This window comes from Talpa europaea (genome assembly GCF_964194135.1).
Source record: "Talpa europaea genome assembly, chromosome: 6".
Taxonomy (NCBI): Eukaryota; Metazoa; Chordata; class Mammalia; order Eulipotyphla; family Talpidae; genus Talpa; species Talpa europaea.
Genome location: NC_140072.1, coordinates 69,618,210 through 69,634,309, shown reverse-complemented (window position 1 = coordinate 69,634,309; position 16,100 = coordinate 69,618,210). Strand labels below are relative to the sequence as shown.

General features: G+C 39.9%; 1 protein-coding gene across 6 annotated transcripts in view; it reads right to left on the bottom strand.

The window, feature by feature from the left end:
* The window catches only part of PPP4R3B (protein phosphatase 4 regulatory subunit 3B), a gene marked incomplete at both ends in the record, with an annotated part of 55,031 nt that extends 47,228 nt beyond the window's left edge, over positions 1-7,803 (bottom strand). For all 6 annotated transcript variants that reach the window (XM_084235351.1, XM_084235352.1, XM_084235355.1 and 3 more), the window contains 2 exons: positions 6,328-6,383; positions 7,662-7,803. In XM_084235351.1, coding sequence (XP_084091477.1) covers positions 6,328-6,383; positions 7,662-7,803 — 198 coding nt within the window. The remainder of the gene's footprint in view (positions 1-6,327; positions 6,384-7,661) is intronic.
* Between the last annotated feature and the right edge of the window lie 8,297 nt (positions 7,804-16,100).

The window sequence follows — 16,100 nt, the reverse complement described above, 5'->3', positions numbered from 1 at the left end:
TGTTCCATTCCCCGCTCTGGCTCTGGTGCATTCTCTCATCCTCCCGCACTTCTGACTGTACCCAGTGCTTGTATAAATAAATAAATAAATCTTTAAAAATAATAATAAAACTCTCTAGTAGTCCCTATTAGTTGACCTGCTCTTTCTGAAATGAACTTTAAAAAAATAGTATGGTATAACATATAGTTCAAGACAGATATGACTGCACTGCTTACAAACAGCAGTAATGTACCACCTTCCCCAAATCCTTAACCTCCTTAATCTTCTTTCCTCACTGGAAAAGAAGAAATGTTGCTTATACATTATTATAAGATTCTGAATATAACTCTCATTGAGATTATGTGCAAAGTATAGTGCTAAGGCATTTTTTCATACATTAATTCACAACTATCAACTGAGTTAGGCAGTTATCTCCATTTAAAAGGTAGTTCAGAGGAAATCTGCTCAAACTCACAGAGCTAGAAATAATGTAATTAAACTCAGCATCCAACTCTAAACCTTTGTTTCCACTACTTTCACATAACAAATATCAACGAATTCTAAAAGAACACAGTTCTTAACAATTTGATCTCTAAGCTTCTCCCCTGTGGTATTATATTTATCTGGCAATCAGACTAGACTTCTAAATAAAAAAGATCCCATTCCATTTGATTCCCAAGGATTTCTTCTGGGAACCATTACAAGTTACCATTCAGAATACATCTCTACAGCCAGTCTTCCAAACTAATCACCCATCCAGTCATGTACTTGAGCTATAGTTCAAAGGGTAAAGAGATGGGCCTCCCTGGTGGCGCAAGGGGTTAAGATGCAACCTATGAAGCTCTCCACAGCCACTGCAGCACAAGTTTGATCCCCAGCCAGGGAGTAACACACATGGTGCAGCAGACCTCTCCTGACTCCCCTCAGCAGTGTATTTCAGTCAATCTGCCTGTTCTGCTTCCAGCTTTGTCTCTGGTGAATCCTCTCACCCCCCATACCGCTGGTCTGTATCCCAGCTCTTGTATGCATAAATAAGTAAATCTTAAAAAAACAAAAAGGTAGAGAGAACTCTATTATTTGCAAATTCAAGTCATTATTTGAATGAAGTATTCGAAATCTTACTCTCTTGAATACTCATTTGTCTACTCCTTACAATGACTCTCAGGCTACATCCTAAATTTTATTGAATTATTTTGTCAACAGATACAAAAATGATAATTAGCATCTCTTCCTTCATTGCAGTGTATAAATCTAGCCCAAATCTAGAATATTCTTTTTTTTTTTTTAAAGATTTATTTATTTGTTTGTTTGTTTATACAAGCACTGGGTACAGTCAGAAGCGCGGGAGGGTGAGAGAATTCACTAGAGCCAGAGTGGGGAGCAGAACGGGCAGAAGGACCGAAGTACACTGCTGAGGGGAGCAGCGGGCGGCAGGAGAGGTCTGCGCGCCATGTGGGACCCTCCTCTGGTGGCCGGGGAGCAGCCGGGGATTGAACCGGCGCCGCAGGAGCCGCGGGCAGCTTCGCAACCCAGCGCTTAACCGCTGCGCCACCGGGGAGGCCCCCAAATCTAGAATATTCTTAATCTTTCTCTTGTAGAATACCGGACATTCGCTTGATAATAAGCTCTCCTTTCCTTACCAAAACTGCTATCCCTTGTTTTGCAGGCAACATTTTCCTCATTCCGTTTCAAGCTACTTATTCCTCATAACTGGATCTTCCTGATTGTCTACATGTAATCCACCAGAATGCCCTATGCCAAATGTAATACTCACACATACACACATGCACACGCACACAATCGTATCATCCACTTTTTCCCATTTCCATACTATTGCACTGACCCAATTCAACATTATGCTTACCTGGACTACACTTCAATCTCCCAATTAGTATCCCATTTATTACCTCTTTTCTATTTCACACAATATTATATTTTGGATCATGTCATTACTTTGCTACAATCTCTTCAAAAGCTTTTATCTGCAGTTTAAAGATCCAAACTAAAGATAGTGACAATAAGTAGAACTCAACCAAGTATTATTGGATGAATGAACAGATGTGGACAATTTAATAAAGTTCTGCTTTTTTTCTAAGTTCATACCTACTTGCTTAAAGGAGGGTCCTACTTACCACTAAAAATAGTATTTAATGATTGTCAATTAGAATCTCTTGCACCAAATTCTAATTACCTCTAGTCCCAGATATTAAATCCTTTTCACTTATGTTACTATCACTTCAAAGTTTAAGCAAAAAAAAAAAAGGGGGGGGCACTAACAATATATAGTATGCTACCATTTATATTAATAAAAGTATATATGATTGCATGCATTTTTGTTCAAATATGCATAAAACTTTTAGGAAGACTACAAGAGACTGATAACATTGATGGCTTCTAGCAAGGGCAACTGTTATGGAGTTAGGTAGGAAAAAGACTTTACAAATACATTCTGAATTTTTAACAATGTGAATGCATTACATATTCAAGCAAGTCTCAAACCAGAAGATTAATGTAAACCTGCTTTCTTCTCAACTTCCTAATATCTGAAAAGAACCATCATTCTTTGACCCCAACATACAAAAACACAAGTGGACTTTGGGTCTTCCCTTTTCATAATCATTCACCAAATCTACCAGTACTTTCTTGAAAATATACTGGAGCTCTGTTCCTTCTTTTCAATTCCATTTACTATGTTGGAACAGACTCTCATTTGCTTGTATCTAAATTACTGCAAAAAGTCTTGCTACCTATGTTGTTTCCTTCCCCACCCACAACTAAATATTCACAACATTGCCACTCTGTTCCAGAACTATCATCATGTTCAACCCCTACTCAAGAACCCACAATGGCTCCCCTTTGTTTACCAAGCTTTGAGAGAAAGAAGCCTCTGCCACAAATGGACATAATACTTTTCACAGGTGTACTATTTCCTTTCCCATCAGTGACAAACACAACAGAGAGTGAGGTTCTTCTTAATGAGTCCAGTTCAAACTAATCTCTCCCTCCTCTAATTTTCTACTTTTCTTCTAATTTTTACTTCCCACATCCCTGGAATTACCTCTAACAACCTCTGTGTTGGCACATACATACCTACTGTATAATTCCAGTCAAGAAACTTAACCCGTTTCGTGCCTAAGCTGTCTGATCTGTGAAATGTATGCCTGGGTTTTCAATTAGGATTGGCTAAAAAAATTTTTATTATTTTATTATTACGTAACTTTCACTTGTTTCTTTTTATCCGAATAAAATTGATGAGAATTTTCTTACTTGTCTCTACTAAACCCAACCAACATATAATTGTATTTTATAGGAAAGGTATACATCCTGATGATTCCGCTTTTGATTTAATCAAGATTGGGGGATTGATTTTAAATAACTTAAAGTTTTGACACACATATCAGGCACCTTATTTCATGTTTCATTATAATCATTCTCTGCCTTTCCACGAAACAAATTTGCCTTTATGGCAAATATATGTTCTCCCTCTCCCTCCCTTCAGTATTCAATATAACTTCAGTATTGCCCACAGCAAGCAAGGAAGATATGTGAATAAATGACTTATTGATATTGCATCATTTGACATTCAACTTAATTCATTTTGACTCATTTTGAGTCCGTAATTCAGTACTTTTTATCAAATGGAAATGTTAAACTAGGTCTCATTTACTTGTTTTTTTAAAATTAAAACCCCATTATTGATCAGTACCTCACACATTGTGGCAATGAATAATTTTGTAAATTTGAATAGCTTAAATGACAGGTAACAGATATACTTGCAATGAACACAGAAAAATATCAATGTGTTTGGAAATCCAGTTTGTATAACTTGGTAAAAAAAATGCAAATTTAATATGATTTTGGTGAAAATATAAAATAGCATATGCTACAAAGAAACTTATGTTTACCATAACCCCTAAATGGCTCTCTAATTTCTATTAGAAAAGTAAACTCGGGGCCTCCCCGGTGGCGCAGTGGGTTGAGTGCCACGCTGTGAAGCTGTCTGTAGCCTCTGCAGTGCAGGTTCAATTCCCGGCCAGCCAGGGAGAAACCCATATGGCGCGGCAGATCTCTCCTGCCTCGCCCACTGCTCCCCTCAGCAATGTCTTCGGTCCGTCTGCCTGTTTTGCTCCCCGCTCTGTCTCTCGTGAATTCTCTCACCCTCCTGTACCTCTGACCTGTACCCCGTTCTTGCATAAATAAATAAATCTTAAAAAAAAAAGAACTCAATTTAAACAAAAATAAACAAGTGACCCCATTTGCACAGGTATTTCCTTTTTATATACACAGCTTTTCCATATTATTCATGTTCCCCAAAAATTAGTTCTCTTGAACCCTAATATTATTTAGTAAAAGTACTTTAAGTAGTGAAAAAACCTAAAAGAAGCTTCAACAATATATAATTTAGATGTGATTAGTTACAGAGAACATTTTCCCGATAACATAATTTTTTAAAAAAAACTAATTTTCTTCAATACTTTGATATTCTAACAGAGTACCATTACACATGAAACTATGTCCCCAAGTTTCTAATGTATTCACAGGACCACTGTGTATTTTTGTACCAATGTTGGGGGACTATTTTATATACAAATCTCGAAGATAATGTAATATTTCCAACAATAGCAACAGTGAAAGGATCTGGTACACAATCTGAGAAGAATATGCATAGTAATTAATTGATAGGAAATCACATTTAAGAACATAGTTCCTGAGAATTTAACATTCATGCAGACAGGAAAAAAACAATGACAAAATTTTAGTATTTCTTACCCCACAAATAAGCTTATAGAAAAACAAAGCAGAATTCAGAGCCATGACAAAATAACAATCTGCCTGGCTGACTTAGAAATGAAATTTACTAAAATATCTACCTGAAATTAGTTAAGGTATAGGAAACATCTTCAGGTGTTCAATACAGAAAAAAATGTTTGATTCTGCATCAAAAAATGTACCATATTTACTACCCAGAGGAAAAAACTGCATTGAGTATTGAAAAATTTTTAAATATTTCAAAAAATTCATTAAGAATGTATGGCATACACAAAACAACTTTCTAAAAGTAAGAATTTTACTAGTACTGAGCTGTGCAATAGACATAATTCCATACTGCCAACTGTGAAGTATTTGTTTCTGGGCATCCAAATTTTCATTCACCTTGAAGAAAGCAGGCACTAATAATGTAAATATAATCTTAAAATAATTTCTCTTTTCCTTCAAAAATCTCTGCCATATTAAATTTATACATTGCAAGCAAAAAAATTAAAAATAATTAAAATATCTAACAATAGGTATATATTATACATCAGAATACGAGACAGTATTTAAAAAAAACCAACTAGATCTACATTGTTAACATAAATGAATCTTCAACATGTTGAATGAAAAAATGAACGTTGTAGAATACATGTAAAAGTATGAGATCAATTGTGCAAATTTTAAAAACACACAAAAGACTTCATATTATTTATGGATACATACATCAGCAGAAGAGGTATAAAAAAGCATGTACAGGAATAATACACATCAGCTTCAGAATAGTGGTTACTTAAGGGAAGATGGAGAATGGATAAAATGAGATGGTTATAAAAGGGTCTTTAACTCTATCCACGTGTTCAATATTACAAAAAGATTTCAAGCAAATATGGCATAATGTTAACACTGTTAAATTTGGTGGTGATACTCATGTCAATTTTCAAATAGTTCATTAAAAAATGACAACATTCACAGAAAAAAGAAAAGGTTGAATCACCGCTGCCATTTCCAGATAAGTTAAAAATAATTAGGTACGCTGAAACACAACAGACTTTTTCACCAAAAAAGACAACAAATATTAACAGGAAATATTACATAATCAGCAATGTACAATATCGTAACGTATCCATTTATATAAGAAAAAATACAATTAAAGAACAGGATTTAAACACTTCTACTACTTTTGCTTGAGTCAAAGTATCTAATTTCATACCACAAACAGGCTTTCCTTGCTTGAAAGAATACCCCTTTCAATATTCTTTTATGTCATTTCCTTCAAATGAGATTGAAAATAAAAGATTTAGTTTACAGAGTATAGAAGAGACCTGACTGTGTAATTAGATAAGACAAACCAATACATTGTATTCTAGTAATATCTAATACTGGCTTATTTCAAAAATGAAAAAAATCACTACCAGTACAAAACTTTCACTTTACAGCTTAAAATCTTTAGCCAACAAAGAAAATGCATACGATCTGTAACTATGTTTACCAAACATGTTTTTTCTTTTCAGGAAAGCCTTCCCATCTCTGTCAGATTAACATTTCCTTGATCACAGATGAAGTCTTTCAAATTAAAGATAAACAACTACTTGCCTGTTGTTTCTGATATGCAGTGTTTGGATTTATCTTTGATTCCAAGAGCAGTGAGCCTGAAAGATAAAAAATAAGTTTCAATTTGTACAATCCTGTTGCTGAATTAAAAAAAAAAATCAGAATACACGTTAAAAAAAAAACAACCAATTTTTACATTGTTTATCCATGTGAAATAATCAAATGTATTCTAATTTATAATTTTCACTCCAGATCTGGACTGCATATTCAATCTATCACATACACCCTCTAAAAGGGAAAAAAAAATCCATGGAAGACCAATATTCAGACCAAGAATATAAAGAGACTAGATGACTATTAAAGTTTTATTGAAATGAAAATTTTAAGGTCTAAATGACCACTTGAAGCCAAACTGTTTTTAACAAAAAATTTTATTGTTTCCAGTTTAACAAATAAATTACAAAAAACCACAATAGGGATCTAATTACTTAGTACACAAATTACAGAACTTTTATCCTTTCTCCTTAATAACAAAAAGACACTTCGCATAGAAATAAATGGCTATTTAGAAGAGAAGTACAAGAGCACAAAACAGATCAAGAATAAATTTAAGATAATTACTTTTCTATTACCTGCATATATCAGTGGCTCAAATCAAGGCGTTCCGATTACCAGAAAGGTGTTCTAATTACAGCTCCACATTTTATAATCCAAAAATATTTCACATATGACTCGTACAATAAATCAACGAATACAAGTTTACAATCTGATTGGGTGTTCTAACTTGTTTGGGTTATAGAGTTCTACTTTTTCACCACACCCTCCACAAAGGCAGCCAGCCTAGAAGGCTCTCAGACTAAAGATGTATGTGCTTGTGTGTGCATGTATCGAGGCAACAGACTGCAATAACCCCAGGAAAAGGTGCCTTTTGGTTTTCCCCCAGCACCTGTCGACTGGCAACTGAGGATCGTCGGTAAAATCAGTGTGGAAAACAAGACGCTCAGAAAGAGAAGTTTTACTTTTGTGCCACATATTGGGTATGAAGGGAGGAGGGTTCAGTTCCCTAGGACGAGGGCGCCTCCTCCCCTCGTTTCTCCACACTCTCCCCTCTTCAAAACAGGAGAGACTGGAGAGGAAGCGGTCAAAACCTTAACAGGCATGAAAGGCGGAGAAACCGACAATCGGCAACACAGAATCCGCGTCGGATTGCGGGTAAATCCAGACAAGGTAGTTTGTTTTATCGCAGAGAAGTGCAGGTACAAAACCAATGAACGCGCTGTCCCGAGAGATGATCGTACCCGGCCCCGGGCCTACATCCCAGGGCTGTGCCCAAACCGGAGGCAACGTCCCTCAGTCTACCGTTCCAGTGACCTTACCGTCGGACTCGGCCCGAACCAGCAGCGACATCCCCTTGAGCTCCTCCACATAAGTGGAGGAGACGTGCCCGGTGCCTCGGTCGTCCCATTGCCGGTCCTCGTTCAGGGTATAGACCTTCACTCGCCGCCGCGTATCCGACATGGTGGCCGCTGTCCCCTGCGCTCCAGCCGCCGCTCCTCCTTCGCCTCGTTCGCGCCCCTCACTCTTGAGAGACCGTGGCGGCGGCGGCGGCGGCAGCTTCGGCGGCTCCGGAGAGGCCTGAGTTCACCATGGCTCCCAAGGGTCTGCGCGGGAAGGGGCGAGAAGAGCCACCGAGAACTCTCCGTCCGGAGCCCCGGACACCTCTCACTACGCCCCGCACACACTCCCCGACCCTCCCTGTGGCCCCCCCCACGAGCTCGCTCGCTCTCCTGCTGCCGCCGCCGCCGCCGCCGTAACAACTATAGATCCGCCATCTTGTAACCCGATTCTCTCTGCCTTTCTCTTCCTCCTCCTGCAGGCTCGCACGGGCTGTCCTAGCAGGGGCTACGGCGGCCGACGAGTTCAACGCCCGCCGCCTCCGCTTCTGCTCACGCTTCCCGGGTCCGCTACGCAACGCGTTCTCGCGAGGCCGGCTACAGGCGTGAGGGGGGCGGGCCCAAGCGCGATTTCCGGTTTTCTCGGCCCGCCGGCTGCCGCGGGATCTGGGCGGGGCTAGCCGGTCTCGCGACCTTCCCTGCTCCCCGCAAGTGCCGGGAGACGGGTCTGCCGCAGTAGTGAGTGGCGGGTCCGGCCTTTGCCGTGGCTGGTGGCGCTTGGTCCTCCACCGCCCGCTACCCAGCTCTGAGGCAGATGCTAAACAAACTCAAAAGGGACGCATCTTTGGGCAATACTAACCCTGAGCAAGAAGGAGGAAAACGTGCTTTTCCTCCTGGGTTGAAATTCAGTCCTGTCAGCCCCCGTTGAACACCGTTGAAACCTGTTTCTTTGAAGACGCAGCAGCTTTGAGCGCTTGGACGGCGACCCGACACCCGCCAGAACTCGTTGTGGAGCCTGTAACAGTTTAGCTTTTTCACAGGAAATGTGCTTTTGGAGCTTCAGCACTATTAACGTCCAACAAAAGCGTGTTGACATTTTCCTGTTTCCCGCCACAGGGTTTCGCCCTTAGGCTTTTGCTAGCTGGCCATGGAAAAGCAAACTTTCCTCGTCAGGGAATCACAGTGCTCTTTCCTTGTTTGTAACCTAGGAAAATAAGTGTTCCGAGAAGTTAGGAAAGTGTATTCTCTCCGAGGCTTTCTGCACTGCTTTAGTGAGGGAGAAATTGTCTTGGCATTTACATTAATGGTCACACACTGCGCGGGGCCTGCCCTGGGGGGCTAGTTCAGCCGGTGTTGTTGGTTCATTAAAACAGGGTCGGCTTATTCCCTTCCTCCACCAGTTCTTTGTAACCTATTGACCTGAAAGGCGAAAACCCAGCACAGTGCCTTCGGTAACTAACCCTGCAGCGCGTGTTCAGACCCATTAGTGGTCTTGGGAAAACACGCTTATGTTTCGATCATCTGTTGTGTGGACACACTTCAGGGGTACACTAACACCTTGAGATAATGCAAGCACCTGATGAGGAATAGATTCTAATCGCAAAACCGAGATACATAATTTTTTTTCCATCTAAAGTGGGCCTTAGAAAAGTTTCTTGAAATAAGTAGTTATATAATAATAGGGCTCCTTAGTTACAGTGATTGATGTGACAAAATGTGTTTTGAACCCCAGATAACTTGAGTCTGATGTTAGTGGATTCCTGAATGGGAGTTTGACTTCCAGTGGTGTTCAAGGTTGAGCAGAAGTAGAACAAAATCATAATGTATTACTGTCCTAAAAGCACTTAGACATGTTCTGTGGAAGTTAAAGGAAGGAGAAATGTACAGAAGTCACTTTCACACTATAAATGTTAAGTGGTTAATATCCTACAGATCTAAGTCTGGAAAAAATTGTGAAATAATGAGTTTCTTCTGATAGTCAATTATTCATTAAATAGCTTTTGAAAATGCACTATGTGCTAGATAGATACTGTACTATACAGTGAATAAAATAGAAAAAGTTCTGCTCATGAAACTTAACCCAAAAAATGAGTATCAAATGCTAGACAGAGTGAGAAGAAAAACCTCTAATGGTGTTTAGAGGAAGGCCTCTAAGGAAATCTGTCACCCTGTACTCCCAGGGTAAGAGAGAGCAAAAGCTGAAACAGCAAGTATGAGTGAGAGGGATAGCAAGGAAACTTGTGATTGGAGCCTTCTGAGAAAGGGGAGAAATGGTGGAGAGTAAGATTGGATGGGAGAGAACAATTTTAAAGGGATTTGGATTTTACTTTATTTTTTAAGATTTATTTATCTATGCGTACAGATCTGGGGTAAAGGCCAGAGGTGTGGGGTGGGTGAGAGGATTCACTAGAGACAAAGTGGGGAACAGAACAGGCAGATTGAATTACACTGCTGAGGGGAGCAGTGGGCGAGTCAGGAGAGGTCTACTGTACCATGTGGGTAGCTCCCTGGCTGGGGATCTGCAGATAGCTTCATAGGTTGCGTCTTAACCCCTTGCACCAACAGGGAGGCCCTGGACTTTACTTTAAAATAAGCGGCAAATCCACTAGTGAGTTTTGAACTAAGGAGTGAAAGGATTCTGTTTTTAAAAGCGTCTTTCCCATCTTCCCTTCAATATCTTCTCTGGTATACATACCCTCTAACAACCTGGTCACCAAGATAAATAAAGGAACAAAGTTGATAATACCCTGGTAGTCTTCTTTGCTCTTTGCTCCATCTTTAGGAACATATTCCCCCTTGTGTTGTTTGTTTTTTCCTTCCCTTATGTCATAGAGATTGCCTTATCTTTTTTGCAAGAGGTCCATTTCTAATATTTGTAGGGTTACCTCAGTCTAAGAGGACATATTGTCAGAAATACTACTGTTTCATTAAGGAGAGTGTAGTTCTTATGAAGTAATTTTTTTCATTTTAATCAAAGATTTTATTTTACAATTTTTATTTTTAGGAAAATTTTCCCATACAGGATTATAGGCTTAAAATATTTACACAGATTAATAAGAAACAATAGTTAATTACCCAGAGTGACAATTTTAAGGAGTGAGACTCACCTCTAGGCATTGTGAGCTCTGAATTTTTTACAGGTTGAGCAAACAATATAGATTTCCAATTTCACAGTGACTCAGCCAACTAATATGCATTCTTTTTATAGCTTAATGCAAGGTAGTTTACTCCACAATAAGACACAAAAAAAGGAAAGACTCAGTGCCCACTAAGTTTTCAACTAAGCCTTGAATATCTGGAAGCCCAAACTACAACTGATGAGAAAGGTACTGCAGGTTTTGGGGTGTGTTTTATTTTATAATGTACTTATCAAGTTGCATAAACATTTTCTTGTGGTTGGTGGGTGCAAAATCTACCACACTCTATGACTAACTTATATCTAATGTGGGAGACTTTTTTTTTTTTTAAGATTTATTTATTTGTGCGTACAAGAACTGGGGTATAGGCCAGAGGTGCAGGGGGTGAAAGGATTCACCAGAGACAGAATGGGGAACAGAACAGGCGGATTGAATGAAATAAACTGCTGAGGGGAGCAGTGGGCGAGTCAGGAGATGTCGGCTGCGCCATGTGGGTTGCTCCCTGGCCGGCTGGTGATCGAACTCGTGCTGCAGAGGCTCCGGACTGCTTTATAATGCTGTGCTTAACCCCTTGTGCCACCATAAGGAGACTTCTTTTTAAGCTGGCGAGTGCTTCAATAACTTTTTAATGCTTGACCCATGTCCACCACCAAAGTTTCCAACTTTTGGCTTCCAATATTTGCTTAGCAGTAGTAGCTTTTTATCTTAACACATAATATAAAGAAAACACAGTATACAAGGTCTCAAAAGAGCTCACTTCTCAAAAATTGTTCAGGTAAGAAAAGTCCTGTATTTGAGGATTGAAAACCAAAGTCTTGTCACCTGTGAACCATCACAATAATGCCTCTGTCCCTCCCCCCCCAGTTTTGCCCACCCCCCTTTTCCTATATCCCTCAGTTCTGTGGTCAGCTTGCTAGTTTTGACTTTTTCTTGAACTTTTGTTTGGTTTCTCTATATTCCACATATAAGTGAGACCATCTGGTATTTATCTTTTTCCTTCTCGCTAATTTCCACTATCATAATCCTTTCCAGCTTCATCCATGTCGCTATAAACAACATGAGTTTGTCCTTTTTGATTGCTGAAAATATTCCATTGTATAAATAAACCATGACTTTTGGATCCATTTGTCTATTTTGGCTATTGTAAATAGTGCTGCAATAAACATAGGAATATAGGTTTCCTTTCGATTTAGTGGATTCAGTGGATCATATGGTAGATCCATTTTTAGTATTCTGAGGAACATCAACATAGTTTTCCATAGTGGCTATACTAGTTTACATTCCTACCAACAGTGGAAAGGGGTTCCTTTATCTCTACATCCTCTCCAGCTTTTGTGTTTCTGGTTTTATTTAATGTGGGCAGTCTTTACTGGTGTGAGGTGGTATCATTGTGGTTTTGATTCCATTTCCATGATAACTAGTGATGTTTAACATTTTTTCATATCCCTGTTGGCCATTTGCATTTCTTTTTTGGAGAAATGTCTTTTTAGTTCTGCCCATTTTTTGACTGGGTTGTTTATTGAGTTGTGTAATTTCTTTGTAGATCTTTGATATCAGCCCCTTATTCGTCATATTGTGTGCATGTATTTTCTTCCATTCATTAGGATGTCTCTTTATTTTGATTATTGTCTCTTGCTGTGAAGAAGCTTTTTAGATTGATACAGTCCCAGCTGTTTATCTTCTCCTTTGTTTTCCCTGCTTCCAGAGAAAAATTTTCAAAGATGCTTCTGAGGCCTGTGTCATGGAGTGTTTTGCCTACACTATAGGCAAAAGTTTTTCTGGGCCTCCCCGGTGGCGCAGCGGTTGAGCGCTGGGTTGCGAAGCTGCCTGCGGCCTCTGCGGCGCCGGTTCGATCCCCGGCTGCTCCCCGGCCACCGGAGGAGGATCCCACATGGTGCGCAGACCTCTCCTGCCACCCGCTGCTCCCCTCAGCAGTGTACTTCAGTCCCTCTGCCTGCTCTGCTCCCCACTCTGGCTCTGGTGAATTCTCTCACCCTCCCGCGCTTCTGACTGTACCCAGCGCATGTATAAACAAAACAAACAAACAAATATAATAAATAAATAAAAACATGCCTCTATAAAAAAAAAAGTTTTTCTATATATTTTATGGTGTTGGGTCTTACATTTAAGTCTTCTATCCATTTTGAGTTCATTTTTTAATATGGTGTGAGATTGTAATCTAGTTTCATTTTTTGCATGTTGCAGTCCAGTTTTCCCAACACCATTTACTGAAGAAGCTCTCCTTGTTTCGGTGTCTATTCTTTGCACCTTTGTCATAGATTAGTTGACCATTTATGTATTGTTTTATTTCTGGCTTTCAGTTTGATTCCATTGGTCTGTATGCCTGTTTTATTCCAATACCATGCTGTTTTGATTATTATGGCTTTGTAGTATTGTTTGAAATCTGGGTGTGTAATGCCTCCATTCTTCCCCCTTTTAGTCAGGAGAGCTTTCACAATTTGGGGGGTTTTGTGGTTCCATATTTCAGCAATATTTCTTCCATTTCTTTGAAGAATGCCATTGAGATTTTAATTGGTTTTGCACTGAATCTGTAAATTGCTTTTGGTAGGATGGCCATTTTGATTATGTTAATTCTTCCAATCCATGAGCAGGGGATATCTTTCCATTTCTTGGTGTTATCCTCTATTTCTTTTAACAGTGTTTTCTAACTTTCCTTGTGTAGATCATTCACCTTCTTTGTTTGGTTTATTCCCAGGTACTTAATTTTTTTTTTTTGGTAGACTTGTAAATGGGTTGCTTTTCTTAATTTCTTCCTCTGCAGATTGATTGTTTGTGTATGGAAGGCTACTGATTTTTCTGTATTGAACTTGTAACCTACTTATTTACTGAACTGCTTTATTGTTTTAATTAGTTTTTCAGCATTTTCTCTCTCTATTATCATGTCATCTACTTAAGGATAGTTTCACTTCTTCTTTCCCTGTTTGGATACCTTTTATATCTTTCTCTTGCCTAATTGCCCTAACTAGGACTTCTAGTATATGTTAAAAAGCAGTGTTGAGAGTGGACCTCCTTGTCTTGTTCCAGATCTTAAAGGGAAGGCTTTCAGTTTTTCACCCCTAAGAATGATGTTAGCTGTGGGACCTCCCTGGTGGCGCAAAGGGTTAAGACACAACCTATGTAGCTGTCTGCAGCCTATGCAGCACAAGTTCGATCCCCGGCTGGCCAGGGAGCAACCCACATGGCGCAGCCAACCTCTCCTGACTTGCCCACTGCTCCCCTCAGCAGTGTACTTTGGTCAATCTGCCTGTTCTGTTCCCCACTCTGTCTCGGTGAATCCTCTCACCCCCTACACACTGGCCTGTACCCCAGCTCTTGTATGCATAAATAAATAAATCTTTAAAAAAAATGACGTTAGCTGTGGTTTTATCATATATAGCTTTTGTTATGTTAAGATATGTCCCTTTTATCCCAGATTTTTCAAGGGCTTTCATCATGAATGGATGTTGGACTACATCAAATGTTTTCTCAGCATCTATTCATATGATCATATGGTTTTTATGTTTCAATTTGCTAATGTGGTTGTAGGGTTAAATGATTTTCAGGCTTTTCTGCCCTCCCGCCATTAGGATTGCATGCATGTGTTGTTTACCTCTGAGGGCCATGACTGGGGTATTGATATATTCACCAAGAGAAGCAGAGGCAGGAGAGAGAAAGTGAGAAAGAATGCCAGAGAAGCCCAGAGTGAAGACTTGCAGGCCTCCTGCCCATCCCCCCAACCAAAACCCATCCCTGTGTGTACCTGGTTGCTGCACTACATGTAAAAGCTCAGCAAAAGCCTGAGAAAGGAGTCTCAAGGGCTCCTGGAATCTCCTTTACCTGGTCTGCTCAGATCATAGATATCCTGCTCTGTGCCCATCCTGCCACTACAGTTGGCGTAAGTCGCAAGATAATTTGAAGCAGACATGTATGGAGCCCTCTGAAGACCTCCAGAGGGATTGAAGAGCAGACTGTGTTTGCCTGTGGCAATGCTGGATGTGCTTTGGTAGCACGGGAGGTGGTCAGAGTCCAGGAGCTATGGGAAGAGCTAAAGATGCTGCAGGAGCACAGGACTAGAGACTCTGCTTTTGAGTGTTTGATCAAGGGAAGTTAAGACTAGATAAGTAAGATTTCTTCAAAGCTCCAGGAAAGTACAAGAAATGGTTTTTAAACCTTGGAGAAGGGACCTCCTGGGTGGAGCAAGGGCTTAAGTCTCAGCACTATGAAGCAATCCGCAGCCAGTGCAGCACGAGTTTGATCCCTGGCCAGGGAGCAACCCACATGGTGCAGCAGACCTCTCCTGTCTCGCCCGCTGCTCTCTTCAGCAGTGTATTTCAGTCAATCTGCCTGTTCTCCCCACTCTGTCTCTGGTGAATCCTCTCACCCCCACCTCCACCTCTGGCCTATACCGCAGCTCTTGTATGTATAAGTAAATAAATCTTGGGGGAAAAAAACAACTAAAAAATTCGGAGAAGATATGTATTTTGGTGTATCTGTGTGACTGCTGCTCACTTACTAGTCCTAATTGTTTTCTAACAAAGGTTTTCTTAGATGGCCGTCTACAAGTATTTTTCTTTTTCCTTCACTTGTTTTTATTCTGATCCCAATGATTTAGAACCTTATTACACTAATGAGAATAATAGTGGTGATTCTTATTTTTTCCTGACTCTAATGGCAGTGTCCCCAATGTTGTATACATGTTCTTAATCTGATAGATACCACTTACTGAAATTTCCTAATATATTTTTTAAAGACTTATTTATTTATGCATACAAGAGCTGGGGTACAGGCCAGAGGTGTAGGGGGTGAGAGGATTCACCAGAGACAGAGTGGGGAACAGAACAGGCAGATCGACTGAAATACACTGCTGAGGAGAGCAGCGGGCGAGACAAGAGAGGTCTGCTGTGCCATGTAGGTTGCTCCCTGGCTGGGGACTGAGCTTGTGCTGCAGTGGCTACCGCGAGCTTCATAGGTTTATATGATTACAAAGGGGAAGGTTGCCTATGGACAAGAAACACTTTTATCAGAGGATGAAGACAGTAGATAAAGGTCAGACACTGAAGAGGTTTAGAATTTTAAATTTAGAACTCTGAAATTTATTCTGCATGTTTGGAGCATTAAGGAACACCCAGGTTTCATGAATATCAAAATAGTATAGTTGAGTATAGCTGCTGATATTGTGGCTATAAAATTTAATGCAATTGTCAAAATTAAAAGAGAAAAGCATAAAATTATCTAATTATCATTTATATAAAGTTGAATTATCTTTATAAAACAGTTTATTAGG